Raw genomic sequence first — 14,988 nt, forward strand, 5'->3', positions numbered from 1 at the left:
TTAAAATGATGGGGTTTGGAACAAAATAGGAATTAATTTGTAAGAATAAAAAGCGAGAAAAAGTGATTAGTGCCTCTTTGTTGACACAAAAATCTTGCAGAAAAATGACTGAACATCATTTTTAAACATTATGGTCACATACAAACAAACTGATATTATTTTAGTATGATTGAGATGATATTACAGTTTAATATTTTGAATGTTTTTATTTTTATATTTAAATTTTAGATCATTTTGTAATTTTTGCAGGTCAATTTTTTTGCTTGTTTTTAATTCAAGTTACAAGTTAACAGATGCATGAGATACAAAATAAACATTGTCTCGTTTTCTGTAAAACAACATTTTTGAGTTGATGCTCGAAACAAGAAAAAATGCTGATGAAAACTTTTCCTTTTGAATCGAGTATCATGTGAGAATGTAAATAAAGATTTTAACACTTAAATATAAAATGATTTTGATAACCTGATGATCATGTTAAATATATTTACTAATTGTACCTGATTTTAAACCTGGATAATCACATACTTTCATCTTATTTACATGTTCAAATGAAAAAGGGGAATATTCAGATGCTTGTTAAAAGATAAAAAATGCAAAGCCACAAAGAGAGTTTTTTTTTTATTTATCATCATGTATCTTCAATTATAGAACTCAACATGTTTTTTAACCTCTTTAATAACATGTAATTTCCTTCAGAGGAACACATTTCTCAAGTCAGTGAACGTTTAAGACGTGATGCCATGTACAGGAACACCCAAACATACACAAATATCACGCGGTCGTTCGAACTTTTGTTTTTGGCACGGATTGCGCGCCATACACACACGCTTTTCGCGTCATAACAGCTGCAGCGCGTGACACCAACATTCAGAGGGTCAGGGGAAAAGGCAGAACAGACATTTGGACCAGAATCCAGTTTCACTCATTCATCTCCAGTATGTGCGGCCTAAATCTGTAACAAAAAAAAAACAAAAAAACATACATATTAAAAATGTATATTAACAATACAATATAAATACCTTTTTTATGAATAGAGGTTGGATGAAATGGGAGTTGGTGAACAAATATGGATGCGCACTGGATAGACATTATTCTCACCTCAAGACATTTTCCTCAGGAGGAGCAGCTCTTGGTTCTCCTGCGCTTTATTTCGCTGTTTTGCAGTTTCTCTGCTATTTTTCTCTCGTGTCCGGCTGGACTATGGCGGTTAGTGTTCATTCCGATCTCTTTCTTACTTCTGCCTTTTCCTCCAGCATGGCAGGGATACTCCTCCAGGTTATAATAATCATACTCATCGTAACTGGCTTCCTCAAAATACACTAATCTGTCGAAGTCGGTGGCCATGATGATCAGAATAAGACGAGAGCTCTTCCCTGAAATTATCTTTCTGGGAGTAAACAACGCTGCTGTCAAACGGTTTTCTGACACTCCGACATCACGTGGGTTTTAGAATTGCTTGGTGATTGGTGCAGAGATCCTGCTCGCTTGTGATTGGCTGCGTTTTGGTGCGAGCCGTTCGTTTAAACACTCTTGATTGGCTGAAGGCTGGGCTGTTTTTAGCCGTGCATCCATGCAAAACAAAGCTCACTTCCGCATGTTCCTTCTTTATTTACACAAGTAACGGTACATTTAACATGTAAAAACTTGAATGCAATAAGAGAGAGCGCAAATATTAGCATCGCTTTCCTGTTCAGATTTTCAGTTCTGTATGAAATAAACCCAAATTAGCTTTGTTTTGCAACTGTTTCCATATTGAATAATGTTCCATAAATGCATTGACATGATTGCCTGAACATGTGTAAGTATAGTTCATGTAGTTTACAGAGGACGCAATGAACATGTACTTTTGCATTTAATTTTTTAAAGCTTCATTGCTCTGTTTAAATGTATAATGCATATCCTGTCTTCATTTTATACCCGAAACAAACAAAACAAGCAAGTTATATAACTTTTTTTTAATATGAGACACAGATCATCACATGGTTACAGAAGGTTCCGAACATATTAACACCCATTTCTATCCTGAATCTCCAAACTGTTTGCATGTAAATGACTTTTCACTGAAGTATATATTTAAACATTAGATCATCTGTCACAACATGTTTCTCATTCTTGGCTAAAGATATGCTGTTGATTATGTATTATGGACAACAGGAAACTCCTAAAACTATAGCAGCACGTATCATTACAATTCAAGCAAAGACGCCACTATGTGGCAGTGCAGTTTCACTGTTAGTGCACTATCTTTAATAAAGATACACACGCGTTTGAACTAAAGTAGCACTTCTTAATGTTTAATGTCTATTGCATAATATCAAATGCAAAATACAGTACAATTCAGGACAACATACAACATGCAAAACGTAGCCTACTTGAATTCAATACTTGTCAATACAAACAATAAATGAGAAATTATATATGCCTAATTGACATAATACACATACACCCACCCACCTATATATATACCAAGGCTGCATTTATGTGATCAAAAATACAGTTATATTGTGAAATATTATTACAATTAAATAAAAAAACTGTTTTCTATGTTAATATATTTTGAAATGTAATATATTCCTGTGATGCAGAGCTGAATTTTTAGCATCATAGCTCCAGTCTAAAATGATGATTTGCTTCTCAAGAAACATTTCTTATCATTAACAATTCTTATTTAGTTAGTAAAAATTATTCAACATTATTACTATTTGTACTGTATTTATTTATGCAAGTATTATATAATGAATTATACAACTTTCTCTGATAAAATACATAATAGCATGTATTTATGTCATTCATGATATCTTGTCACCGATAACCCAGAGATAAAATCTACTGAATTCATTAAACATATTTGGTGTCATAATAAATAAAATCAGAGGTGGGTAGATAACTTATGGATTGTAGTCCCTTACTGATTCACAAAAAAAAAAAAAAAAAAAAAACATGACGTATCATGTAAAAACATGATGTATCATTTTTTCTTTTGCTATTTTAGCAAATGGAAATGGAAAAAATATATTTGTGGTACTCTTCCGTTCAATGCTCTTGAAGTTTAATTCATTTTCCATTAATATATTTTGTGAATTTCCTGTCTTAAATATATAAAAATTGTTTGATAAAAAATGTTAGCTTAAATGTAAGTCGCTTTGGATGAAAAGTTAAATGTTTACATTTAGTTTAATTTAATAAAATTTTTGGTTATTGATATCCACTGCTATGAACTTTATCCGGACAACTTTAAAAGCTATTTGCTCAATATTTAGTTTTTTTTTTTTTTTTTGCATTCTCAAATTTCAGATTTTCAAATAGTTGTATCTCAGCCAAATATTGTCGTATCCTAACAAACCATACATCAATGGAAAGTTTATATTGTCTGATGTATAAATCTCAAAAAAAAAAAAAAAAAAAAAAAAAAACTGGCCCTTATTACTGGTTTTGTGCTCCAGGGTCACATATATCAAATATAGCAATTCTGCAACACTACATTCCTTCTTCAGTCATGCTATCAAGTAACTGTGATGGCACTTTTTCTCATCATATTATCTCATGCAAAAGCTCTCTCTCTCTCTGTGTGTGCTTTTACGACATGCTGGTGTGTAATCATAGTAGTATAATAGATAATAGAATCTTTACTATTACAATGGCCCCCACTAGCACAAGAATGGCGAGATGCTCGATGGACACGCCCCCGGTGATCTGACCACGCCTCAGTCAAAACAAAAACGTTAGCCACGCCCTTGACGTTGTGACACGTCCCGACGCTTTTCCACGTCGCGCCCAACGGTTGAGGCAGGGGTGGCTGCGCGCGCTTGTGTAAAGGCCGGGAAAAAATGGCGGCGCCCGTCTTGCGAGTGTCCACCCCTCGCTGGGAACGGATAGTGCGGCTGCTCGTGTGTCTCTCAGGAATCCTGTTATCCCTGTACGCTTTCCATGTGGAGAGGGAAAAGACCCGCGACGCCAACTACCGCGCCATGTGCGATCTGAGCAGCTCCATCAGCTGCTCCAAAGTCTTCACGTCCAGGTGAGAGAGAGTGTCAAACCCTAGCGAGTTCCCTAACTAGACAACATCTGCAGCTGTTAGAGGCGCTCCGAGCTTTCAAAAACCAGGGTTTGACCCCTTTTGGACGCCTTGGGACGTTTCGGAATCGTTCCAGAGTTTGAATGCGCTTTTGACGATCTGAAAGTGCTGTCTAGTTAGGGACGTCGTTAGGTTTTGACACACAGCCGGAGTCGCTCCGGGCCGCTGACTGACTGAAAAGGTGATAAAATATAACATCCGACTCACATTATAGTCTTTTCTAGAAGCGCATTTTGGGTTGACACAAATAGATACTTAAATATGAATTAAATTAGGTAATTTTAGAGCAGTTTTTTTTCTTGTGAGCAGAAACTCAATGCGATAGCAGCTAATGCTAACAGTGCTAATGAGTGAATGAGCTCTTTAACAATGCAGCATACTAATATAATTTCATCTACATTTATTTTCTAATGTACTAGACTTGATGTGGACTCAAAGCCACTCATCTAGTAGCATGTTCATAGACAACAGGGATGTGCTAGACAGGGAGTACAACAGGCTGTCTCATACCTGTCAGATTATTGCGTTTTCTTAATGTTATGAATATGATATTTAACAGAGCCTTTAAATGCTTGAGTTTAATCGTTTTATTGATGTATGATACTGAGAGATGAGCTGGAGAAGGACATTCATTGAGTTTGATAAGCGTTCAACTTTGTTTTAGTAACCTTTGAAATCAGAGTGATTTGTTTGAGACTCAGTTCCTCATTTTATTACTAAAGCATCCACCCTTAACATCATCAAACCATTAATAGAGTAACTTAGTAATTACTGTTAATGCTCAAAATATCCTAGTAATATTTAGTTGGTGTTTAGAATTTTATATATATATATATATATATATATATATATATATATATATATATATGCACACACATACACACAAGTTTGGGTTTAAATGCATATTCATAAACTAAATGTTAATTTAAATGTATATAGTTAGTGGATATATGTAGTTAATTTAGGATAGCTAATTTAAAATGGGCATATGTTTATATTAATATGTACACTAAATAAGAACTTAAATCTATATTTTTAGTAAATGTGTTTGTTAATATTAGTACATGTGCAGTTTTTATGTTGATGTATACTAATATCTACATATATATTTACTTATACGCTATACATTTAACTAGTGAATAGGATATATACACTAAATGCTCATTTAAGCCGGTGAATATATTCAGTTAATTTGGTCTAATAATGTAAACAAATGTAATGTAAGTTTGCAGTTTAAAGGTCCAGTTTCTGGATTGCTTTTGTTTAATAAATAACTTTTTCCCTTTCTTGATTCAGCAATAACAAGACCACTTCTTTCATGTAAACTTGTTGTTGAATTAAAGCGCTTGGAGGGAGAAAAAAAGATGTTGATATGGTTTTCAGGACAGTCATGTGAAGCGCACTCACTTTCAGGAGAACTTCATTTGATATAACGCTGATGGAAAACAAATCACATGCTTACTGAGATCTTATCAGAGTAGATCAGCTGTCCTTTTGATTTTTGATGTTTTTTAATGCAGTTTTGTCGTTTATTGAGATGTCATGATACAAACGGACGTCTTGCAGATCTGGTATTAATAGTCACCCACTTTATCTGTGAATCTGTAGATGTGTCCAGTGCCCACTCATCATGAAATAAATAGGACCGCATCATGCATCGCGCTCACTTATGTTATTACCATCACGTAGATAAAGAGGCTATGCGATGCATGTTTGAGTCTGTTGAATTGCTTCAGAAAGCTGCTGATTGTGTTGTTTGCTCACAGAGGGCCGTCTGATAAAGCGGGCGGTCTGCAGAGAAAACAACCAAACTAAACTCCAGCCGGGTGAAGGTCTTCAGGAGCATTACATGATCAGGCTTAAGGTCTCGCTCTTAAAGGGAACGGGCTTTTATAAGACTTTTCTGTGTAGCCGAGCTGTCTTCAGATAATCAGACAGTTTGAGGTGTTTGAGATCTTTTGCTTTGGGTTTTGCCTCTAATTCAGTTGTGAACGGTCTCTCCATTGGGAAACCGCACTGTACCGATCATTGAGTCTTGACTCCGCTGCTTTCTAAAGGTTTGGGAAAGGTTTGGGAGTGTTTTCTGCCATGTGGAGGTGAGAGACATCATTTTAAAACATAAGGGAGTGTTGCTTTGTGTATCTCATCTCAATGACTGGAAAACAATATTATTTTGGTGCATGTATTGGTATCAGAAACTGAATTTAGTGCATCATTACAGAGAGCAACAATCTGGTTCTGGAAGTAAATATCCCACTTATTGTCCCATAAATAGTTTTTATCAGTAATGTTTACAGACATATCTACAATGAGCACCAAGGTCATTCTCTCACATCTGCTGATGTAGAAACTAAATTAGAGTGATTTTAATATTCAGAAATCATATTGTATAAACCAAATTCCCAGTGAAGAACTACATTACCCATAATCCTGCACAGAGATTTACCAATCAGTGCTTTTGTTTTTAATGTGAGAATGAAAATCACATTGAACATGACCGTCCTATCCCACGATGCATTTCTTAACCTCTTAAACTAGTTTTATACAAACTGATTATATGCTATATATTTGTTGTTTTTATGTTGCATGGTTTCGTATTATAGTCGATCCCTAATACATACTTGATTATTGTTCTAGTTATTCTCTCACGGTGCTTCAATAGTTTTTTTGCATGTGTTGTGAGTACCATATATGCAGACTTTACTTGCTAGTAATCATGCGTCCTTGTGTTTTTGTCATGTTGCATACACTACACTCTTAAATATAAAGGTTTCAAAGGGAGTTTTTTGCAGCAGCATCATAGAATAAATATTTTTGGGTTCCTTAACCTTTTAACCATTTTTCTTAGTGTAAAGAACATTTTAATAATCTAAAGAACCATAACAAACCATTTTTTGCGATTTCCACAGATGTTAAAGCTTCTGTCACTGTGACAATTTGGCATTCAAAAGTCAAACAAGCTTTAATATGAATGCTCTTTGGAGTAATAATACATAATATAAACAGTTGACTAACATACATTCTGAAGAAAATACAAATGTTGTGTTTGTTTTACTTTTGTCTGGTTCAGATTTCATTGAAAGAATGCTGTGTTCAGTTTTGTTTAAGACAAACTGCTTCTTCATTACTTGAACTGTAGTGAAATGAATGAACACAATAAAGAAAACTAAAGTTGCGATGCAATGTTGAATCATGATTATACTTGCATTATTATTTATGTAGCACACATATGTTTTCTGAGCAGAAATGCTTTCATTGGGAATGCTGGGACATATGGTGACCTCCGGTGTTTGGCAGCGTTAGGTCTTTGTCAAATCCATTGGCAGGAAGTTATGAAACGGAAGCTGCTCTCCAGTGTTGGGTTACACACCTTTTTTCCTCTTCAGGGTTAGTTAATAGAAAAGATTTCAGGCTTTTCAAACACTTAGAGACTAATGTTGAAATCAGATTCTAGCTCTATACGAGTCATTGCATTCAAGTTTGCTCATAACATTATAAACGGTGTTGCAATGGATTAAATGTTTAGCAAATTAACCATAATTGTCAATTTAGTTAATTTTTTTACTGTTTAATGCTGAAATGTGTCCAGTTTTGTGATTGTCCGCCATTAAATAAGGCCCCAAAAATACAATATGATTTTCCTGCCTTTTAAGATGCTTTGTTTTGGCAGATTTCTTTGCAGAAAATGCATTATGAGCTCTGTCAGTAAAAAGTACATATACTGGAATTGGATGTGACTGGAAGCCACCACATTTCTCTTTTGTTAGTATAATTTCAAACAATTTGGGTCAGAAATCTGTTAACACTGATAAAATGAAACTGTGCTTTTTATTTGCTGCTGTCTTGATCATCGTATGATTTGATTTAGGCCAAATATTCTGTTTAATGTGCTTGTATTCCCTCGAGAAACCCAGAGCACTTATTTTTTAGTTCCAGTGTCTCATGTTGTTTGATTTCTGCTACTTCACTGTTTCTCTCTCTGTTTGTGTTTTTGTCTTTGCTGTAGATGGGGTCGAGGATTTGGACTCTTAGGAACCATTTTTGGGAATGACAGTGCAGTAAACCAGCCAAACAGTGTCTATGGAATCTTGTTTTATATCTTTCAGCTGTTACTAGGTAAGAACCGCATCAGCCACGTCGATTGCAGATTATGACGTTTTTACAATAACAGTTTCTTTCTATGGATGCACCAGTACAGAAATTATGGCACATGTAAAAATCAATTTATGGCCAAAATCTTTATATAACAAGTCCGATGAATGGCTTTGGTCATTGTGTGCATCATTTTTTTTACTGTCTATTTTGCATCAAGTTCAACTTCCATTTTATTTCCACTTGTGAATTTCTCAACTGCTTGATTTTCTATACCGTTGCAAAATGTGAACTTTGAGACGATTTTAAATGTTACAAGCTCTGTACAAAAATTTACCTTGAAGATTTTGGCTTTCGACAATTAAGAAAACTGATAATTGAGTTACAGTTCAGATAAAATTATTGTTTACAAGTTCTCAGTAGGTTGTAAAAGTGATTTCATGCATTTTTGTTTTATTGTTTTTATATTATTTATTTAAAATATATTGAATAATGTTTTTGTTTCTCAGTTATCATTTATATATAGAATTATATTTAAAGTTTGCATAAATATTGTTTATTTATTTTTGAAAATTCAGTGAATGTCATGTTAGCAAAGTTCTGGAATAATGGTGTTAAATTATCGTGATCTCAATAAGCTTTATTATGATTATGAGAACACAAGAAAATGAAACTAAATTTAAAGTTAAAAATTAAAATTAAATTTATGCATTTAGCAGACGCTTTAGTGCATTCAGGCTATCAATTTTTACCTATCGTATTCACGGGGAATCGAACCCCCAACCTTGCGCTTGATAGCACATTGCTCTACCAATTGAGCTACAGGAACACAAGAACACACATGGTGCCTACAGCCTCTCAATCTATATGTACTACTTTGGGAGTTATGTTAAAACTGTTAGCTGATCTCATTTCTGTCTCCATCTAGGTTTATTTGTGAAACATTTGATAGCTCACATTAATTTGTGCAGTGTACAGTTTTTGCCATTAGCCAGAGATGAATAGTAACACACATTATTTCCTGAGACTGATATTGTAAGGGACGTGTGAGCGTGTCCGGTTATAGTAGGAACATTACTCTCTGTAATCTAAACGGTCTCGCAGGCCTCTGAATTATTGCCCTCACTTGTCCTTGTCTGTCATCGCTGACGGCTGAAATCTCTTAGCCTTTCAGTGCGATAAGGCACAGGTCAAACATTCACAACCTTAGTTTAACCCCGTGTTCGTGCGCGTCTCTTCTCCGGATAGTTTTTGAGTTGCATCAGTATCAGTTTCTCTTAAGTTCTCTTTGTCTGGGTTATTATTGTTAAATAAAACTATACTAAAACCTTTTTTTCCCCAATTTAAACCATTGGCAACTAAATTAAAGCTAAATGAACCTAAAAACGTAAAAATTCACTAAATGAAATAAATATAAAGTAATCCTAAATAGAAAATAAAAATAACAAAAACACATAGTGTAAAAATAGGGTATTAATAATTAATATGAAAATAAACACTAATTTAAAATACTAATAAACATTTAGTTTAGCATTCATAAATAATAGTAGCATTTGATTTTTACAAGTTTTAAAAATATATTTTTTTATTATGTATTACTATTATTAAAGCACTATATTACACAAATTATAATATAGTAAATATAATTAGTCAAATCACACAATTAAAACATCCTAACACATTACAGTAATGCAAATTTTGGGAGAAAATATGCTTAATTGTTATGAAAATGATGGGGTGGTAGTTAACCTTATATTTTTGTTTTTGATGAAAGGTGATACAGTAATAACTACAACCTGAAATGGCATAGATCTTTAATAGTCTTTATAATTCAGCATGTAACTTTAAATCCTTATTTCTGTAATGCTAATAAAATATTTTGTTTAAATGTTGAAGCAATTATTAATAATACTAGCATTTGATGTACTAATTTTATTCTGATATAAATGAAAATGTTATTTAGTTTTTATTAGTAGTAGTAATAGAAGTATTAGTAGTGAGTATTATAGTAATGAGAATCTCACCTTTGGGGGGAAAAACTCACAATTTGGGGGAATTGCTTATTTATCATGAAAATGACCAAAAAAAAATTATAATTGAAATAAAAATGTAGAGAAACTAGTCAAGCTCACTAACTGGTTTGACTAGTCGTCCATCCTGACCCATTCCTGCACGCATGTCTGCCTCATAATTTCCCCTTGCTTCATTCCTCAGCAGTCATGTGGGCTTTGCTGACTCAAGTTCTTCTGTGTGTTTGGCTCTGCTGATCTGTCCCCAGGTTCATTGTGCTTCTGAAACTGGACACAGTCAAGTCTTTCTTCACACTATTGCAGCACATTTGCATAATGCCAACGTGCTGTTTGCTCTCGGAGTGATGGACGGCTGAACGTTTGGAACCGTTTTGCACTTCCTATAAACTGTTTTACATTTTACTGTGCAGTTTCTTCGCTAATTTCCTTATCGATGCGTGAATGAATGGCCAGGCTGTTGACTCAAGTGAATGGCTCTGGTCTTTCATAAACCTAGTGAGCTGCCTTCTAAGTAGAGTTGCTTCCATCAACGAAAATTCTGAGGCCATCCTTAAAAATATTCTTGTTTGCCATAACCCGACTGACCCTGTCAATTTAGGACCGACTCAAATTTTTTATTTATTTTTTGCTTTTAGTCCGACCGACTTGCCGGTTGTACATTTGCGTTAATGTTGCATTCACACCAAATGCAAATAGAGTGTCTGTCGCGAATGATTTCAATGTTAAGTCAATGTAAAGACGCGTTTACGCGTGTCTGAAGGTCTCGCAGCGCGAATTAGGCATTAAGCGTGGGGAGGTAGACGCAAATTCGCGCGAATGGTGCTTTTCGCAACACGTTAACCAATCAGGAGCCTGCTCAGGAGTCACTCATTCAACATGGAGGAACGACTGATGTTGTCAGTGAGCAGTCAACTGGAGCTATATTACACAAGTATCACACACAAGTTTATATTTCAGGAATAAAAAAGACCTCGCTTGGAATAGTATGTTGTAAATACACATGTAACTTTTGAGTCAGGTACACGTTTATAGACCTGCTGCCTTCCCGCCGTTTTTACAACTATTTTCCCCCTAATATAGCCTACAGCTACTTTTTGCTTATAAGATGGTGTTTATTCAGAGGATGTGTGCAGGAAAAAAGTGCTCGATCAACATCAGCCATCTTGCAAACAGACAACCGCCTAGCACTTGCCCCTCCCACAAAAGCGGATTTCACCTCGGACGCGTCAGTTTCACTTCAAACTCTTATTTCTACGTGCGTCTAGATCGAAACAGACGAATGCATTCAAAATGTTCAAGCGGCAAACTAGAAGCGGTAGACACAAATTTGACGCTCTATTCACGTTTGGTGTGAACGCAGCATGCGTTAAGACTGACCAGTTTTTTTTACTCTTCGAACAACTAATACAAAAGCAATAAAATAATATTAATTATATTTTAGTAAGTATTGTAAATATATAAATTGCCTAGGCCTACATACAAATGAAGACTACGTTCTTTCTTTAAAAAAAAAAAAATCCATTACGTAATCTATGTTTACAGGGATGTCACACTATGGCCTGTGCGTTCGTCTCCTCTCATTCACTGTCAGAGTCAACGGTTCGCGCTTGGTAATGATGGCTGCGGCTGCAGTAAACTAAATGTTTGCGCTCAATGATCAAAGTTATACGGGTTCGGGAACCATAATACATCTAAAAAATACATTCATTAAAACAGCTCGACACCGCTTTAACTTGGCACGAGGTTCTGGAAAAACTGTGCCCAGATCTTTTCCCATCCCTTCTCCCATTTAGTCTAAAACTTCAAAAATCTATTGCACGAATCGATTGGACCAACCAACACAAGTTTCGAAAACGAAAATAGGAAATTGATTTTAATGGCCTTCTCTCAGAGCGTGTCCAGTTTTTTTTTCTGAGCACATGTCACACAGCAACTGCAGCTTTGGACACACGCATAACAGCAAATAATACTTCTGCCAGTATTCAGACAGTCTCATGCATACAGATACAGATTCGGGCTAGAATCGCCTACGTATGCAATTTTGTTGTTGTTGACATTTCTAATCGTAAACAGCCATATTGAAGCCTGCAGTAAATGTTTTGCATTATGGCAGTCCACTATGCTTATTAAGTTGGCTTGAGAGAGCCAACTTACTGATATTCTATTTAAACTTATTATTATTATTATGTTGGCTTGGCAACAAGCCAACATACTGTTATGCTATTTAAACTTATTTTTATTATTTTTTTTATTATTATTCTTCTGAGAAAAAAATTCTGAACGCTACTCCTCCTAGGGCTTTAAAGCCACAAGCCCCAAACTCGGCAGACACCTGCGGGATAGAGGGGTGGTGTGTGCTATATCTTTTCAGAGTGATCAGACTTAAAGTTTTTTTGTTATTAATTTTTAAATGTAAAAAAAAAAGAGAAAAATTGCGCCCCTACAGTTGCAATGAGATTTAGGGGCGGAGTCGGGTTTCGTTTCACTTTTAAACTGGTTAAAAATACTGCTGCTCAGCCCAGGCTGTCTACAAGGAGCTCACAACGAGCGAATTCATTCTTATTTATGACCTTTTAAAAACGCGATTGCACGCAATCCACACCTTAGAACACACCAAGAGCTAAATTCAGATGTTTCTGAACTGTTTAAAGTAATAACATTATATATTCGCGGCAGCCAACTGCTCGCGAGCTGGCAATGTATTTCTCCGAACACTTGAAGTCCACAGAGAATTTACAGCCTTTCACATTAAAACACTGCAGCGAAACGGCACAAAACAATTAGAATAATATATTAAATGGTTTTAAAGTAGTTTTGGCCACTGTCACGCTGGTCTTAGCTGGTTTCTAACTGAATCATCAGGCTGAACATCACAGCGAGCTGGCGATGTATTTCTCTGAACACTTGAAGTACACATTTACAGCCTTTCACATTAAAACACTGCAGCGAAACGGCACAAAACAATTTGAATAATATATTAAATGGTTTTAAAGTAGTTTTGGCCACTGTCACGCTGGTCTTAGCTGGTTTCTAACTGAATCATCAGGCGGAACGTCACAGTGAGCTCGCGCTTCAGCCCCGCGCTGCGGGAAACTGAACTGAGCAGAGCAGCTGATGGCGCGTGTGCACGAGAGAGAGCCGCGCGTAAGGAGCTCACAACGAGCGAATTCATTCTTATTTATGACCTTTTAAAAACGCGATTGCACGCAATCCACACCTTAGAACACACCAAGAGCTAAATTCAGATGTTTCTGAACTGTTTAAAGTAATAACATTATATATTCGCGGCAGCCAACTGCTCGCGAGCTGGCAATGTATTTCTCTGAACACTTGAAGTCCACAGAGAATTTACAGCCTTTCACATTAAAACACTGCAGCGAAACGGCACAAAACAATTAGAATAATATATTAAATGGTTTTAAAGTAGTTTTGGCCACTGTCACGCTGGTCTTAGCTGGTTTCTAACTGAATCATCAGGCTGAACATCACAGCGAGCTGGCGATGTATTTCTCTGAACACTTGAAGTACACATTTACAGCCTTTCACATTAAAACACTGCAGCGAAACGGCACAAAACAATTTGAATAATATATTAAATGGTTTTAAAGTAGTTTTGGCCACTGTCACGCTGGTCTTAGCTGGTTTCTAACTGAATCATCAGGCGGAACGTCACAATGAGCTCGCGCTTCAGCCCCGCGCTGCGGGAAACTGAACTGAGCAGAGCAGCTGATGGCGCGTGTGCACGAGAGAGAGCCGCGCGTATCGCGGACAGGGACAGCAACACTGAACAGAGCTGTCGTTCAGGACGTTCACTTCCTCCTGAACGAACAAATTCAAATCGCAGTTTAAATAAACAGAAAAAAGAGCGAAAAGCAAAAGAGCTCAATTCAGCAGCGCGGTGTTCTGGTGTTCAGGGAGCAAGCAGAGACGCGTCTCAAAGTCTTCTTGCTTTTGTACCGACAACAAATACATACAAAATATGTCGAAATACCCGTGTTGGAAAGTGTGTTCGAATAAGTATGTGGTTATGTCTTAAGTGAAAGTAAAGATTTGCAAAAAAAAAATCGGATGTGTATCATCATAATGGATGCGTTTGTCTCTTAAAGGGACCGCGCCTAATTTACTAGCTCTGCTGTCAGAGTCTTTAATGTATGAAAATGAAAGTAAATCACTCACTGCTCTTGACTGAATTACCTTGTAGTACAATAATTTATCCAAAGTCAATCCAAAAATCAGATAGAATTGTTTTACTAGTGGGTGCAGGCCACTAGTTCATTTATGTAAGTGAGTATGGCAAAATAGTGATCTGTGAAATATTATACCCACTAATTCTTCATACTGTAGGCTACCAGTGAAATTGATTTAAAAAAAATAATAATTAAGGACCTGCCCATGTTTTGCTTAAGTGTTTCTTTCTTTAATTGTTAATGCAACCTTTTCACACCACAGACTGAACCAAATTAAGCATTTCTTGCTTGGTAACTGTTCAACAAAGTATTGATAGTTGTGTAAATATTGTCATACTGACAGTCTGAAGTTTTGGTTGATTCCATTACATATCTTTTTATCAAAGTTACCCGAAATTATCAAGATGAATTTGTTCTGAGTTATTGTCATATATTATTACCACTTTCTAAACTACAGCAAATAAACTGTGATAATGTGAGAAATGTTGAAGGTGTCTGAATACATTTTGGTTTGATTGTGTATTTTATCTTACAGTGAAGACTATGCAGTGCTATTTTACATTAACAAAAACAAACTTAAAAAAAGTAAACATTATGTAAATAG

The 14,988-nt window shown here is 35.7% G+C and overlaps 1 protein-coding gene across 1 annotated transcript; it reads left to right on the top strand.

Annotated features, from left to right (window-relative positions):
• Positions 1 to 3,723: 3,723 nt before the first annotated feature.
• Positions 3,724 to 8,244, top strand: LOC113070150 (vitamin K epoxide reductase complex subunit 1-like protein 1). Its single transcript, XM_026243362.1, has 2 exons — positions 3,724 to 4,018; positions 8,082 to 8,244. The coding sequence occupies exons 1-2, from the start codon at positions 3,828 to 3,830 to the stop codon at positions 8,227 to 8,229; spliced, it is 339 nt and encodes a 112-aa protein (XP_026099147.1). The 5' UTR covers positions 3,724 to 3,827; the 3' UTR covers positions 8,230 to 8,244.
• Positions 8,245 to 14,988: the final 6,744 nt, after the last annotated feature.

The sequence above is a fragment of the Carassius auratus genome, unplaced genomic scaffold (genome assembly GCF_003368295.1).
Source record: "Carassius auratus strain Wakin unplaced genomic scaffold, ASM336829v1 scaf_tig00003102, whole genome shotgun sequence".
Classification (NCBI taxonomy): Eukaryota; Metazoa; Chordata; class Actinopteri; order Cypriniformes; family Cyprinidae; genus Carassius; species Carassius auratus.

Bases quoted from the DNA above. Each gene is read 5' to 3' on its own strand.
- LOC113070150 (XM_026243362.1), top strand. From the start codon at position 3,828: ATGGCGGCGCCCGTCTTGCGAGTGTCCACCCCTCGCTGGGAACGGATA. The intron at 4,019-8,081 runs GTGAGAGAGAGT...TCTTTGCTGTAG, and splicing joins TCCAAAGTCTTCACGTCCAG to ATGGGGTCGAGGATTTGGAC.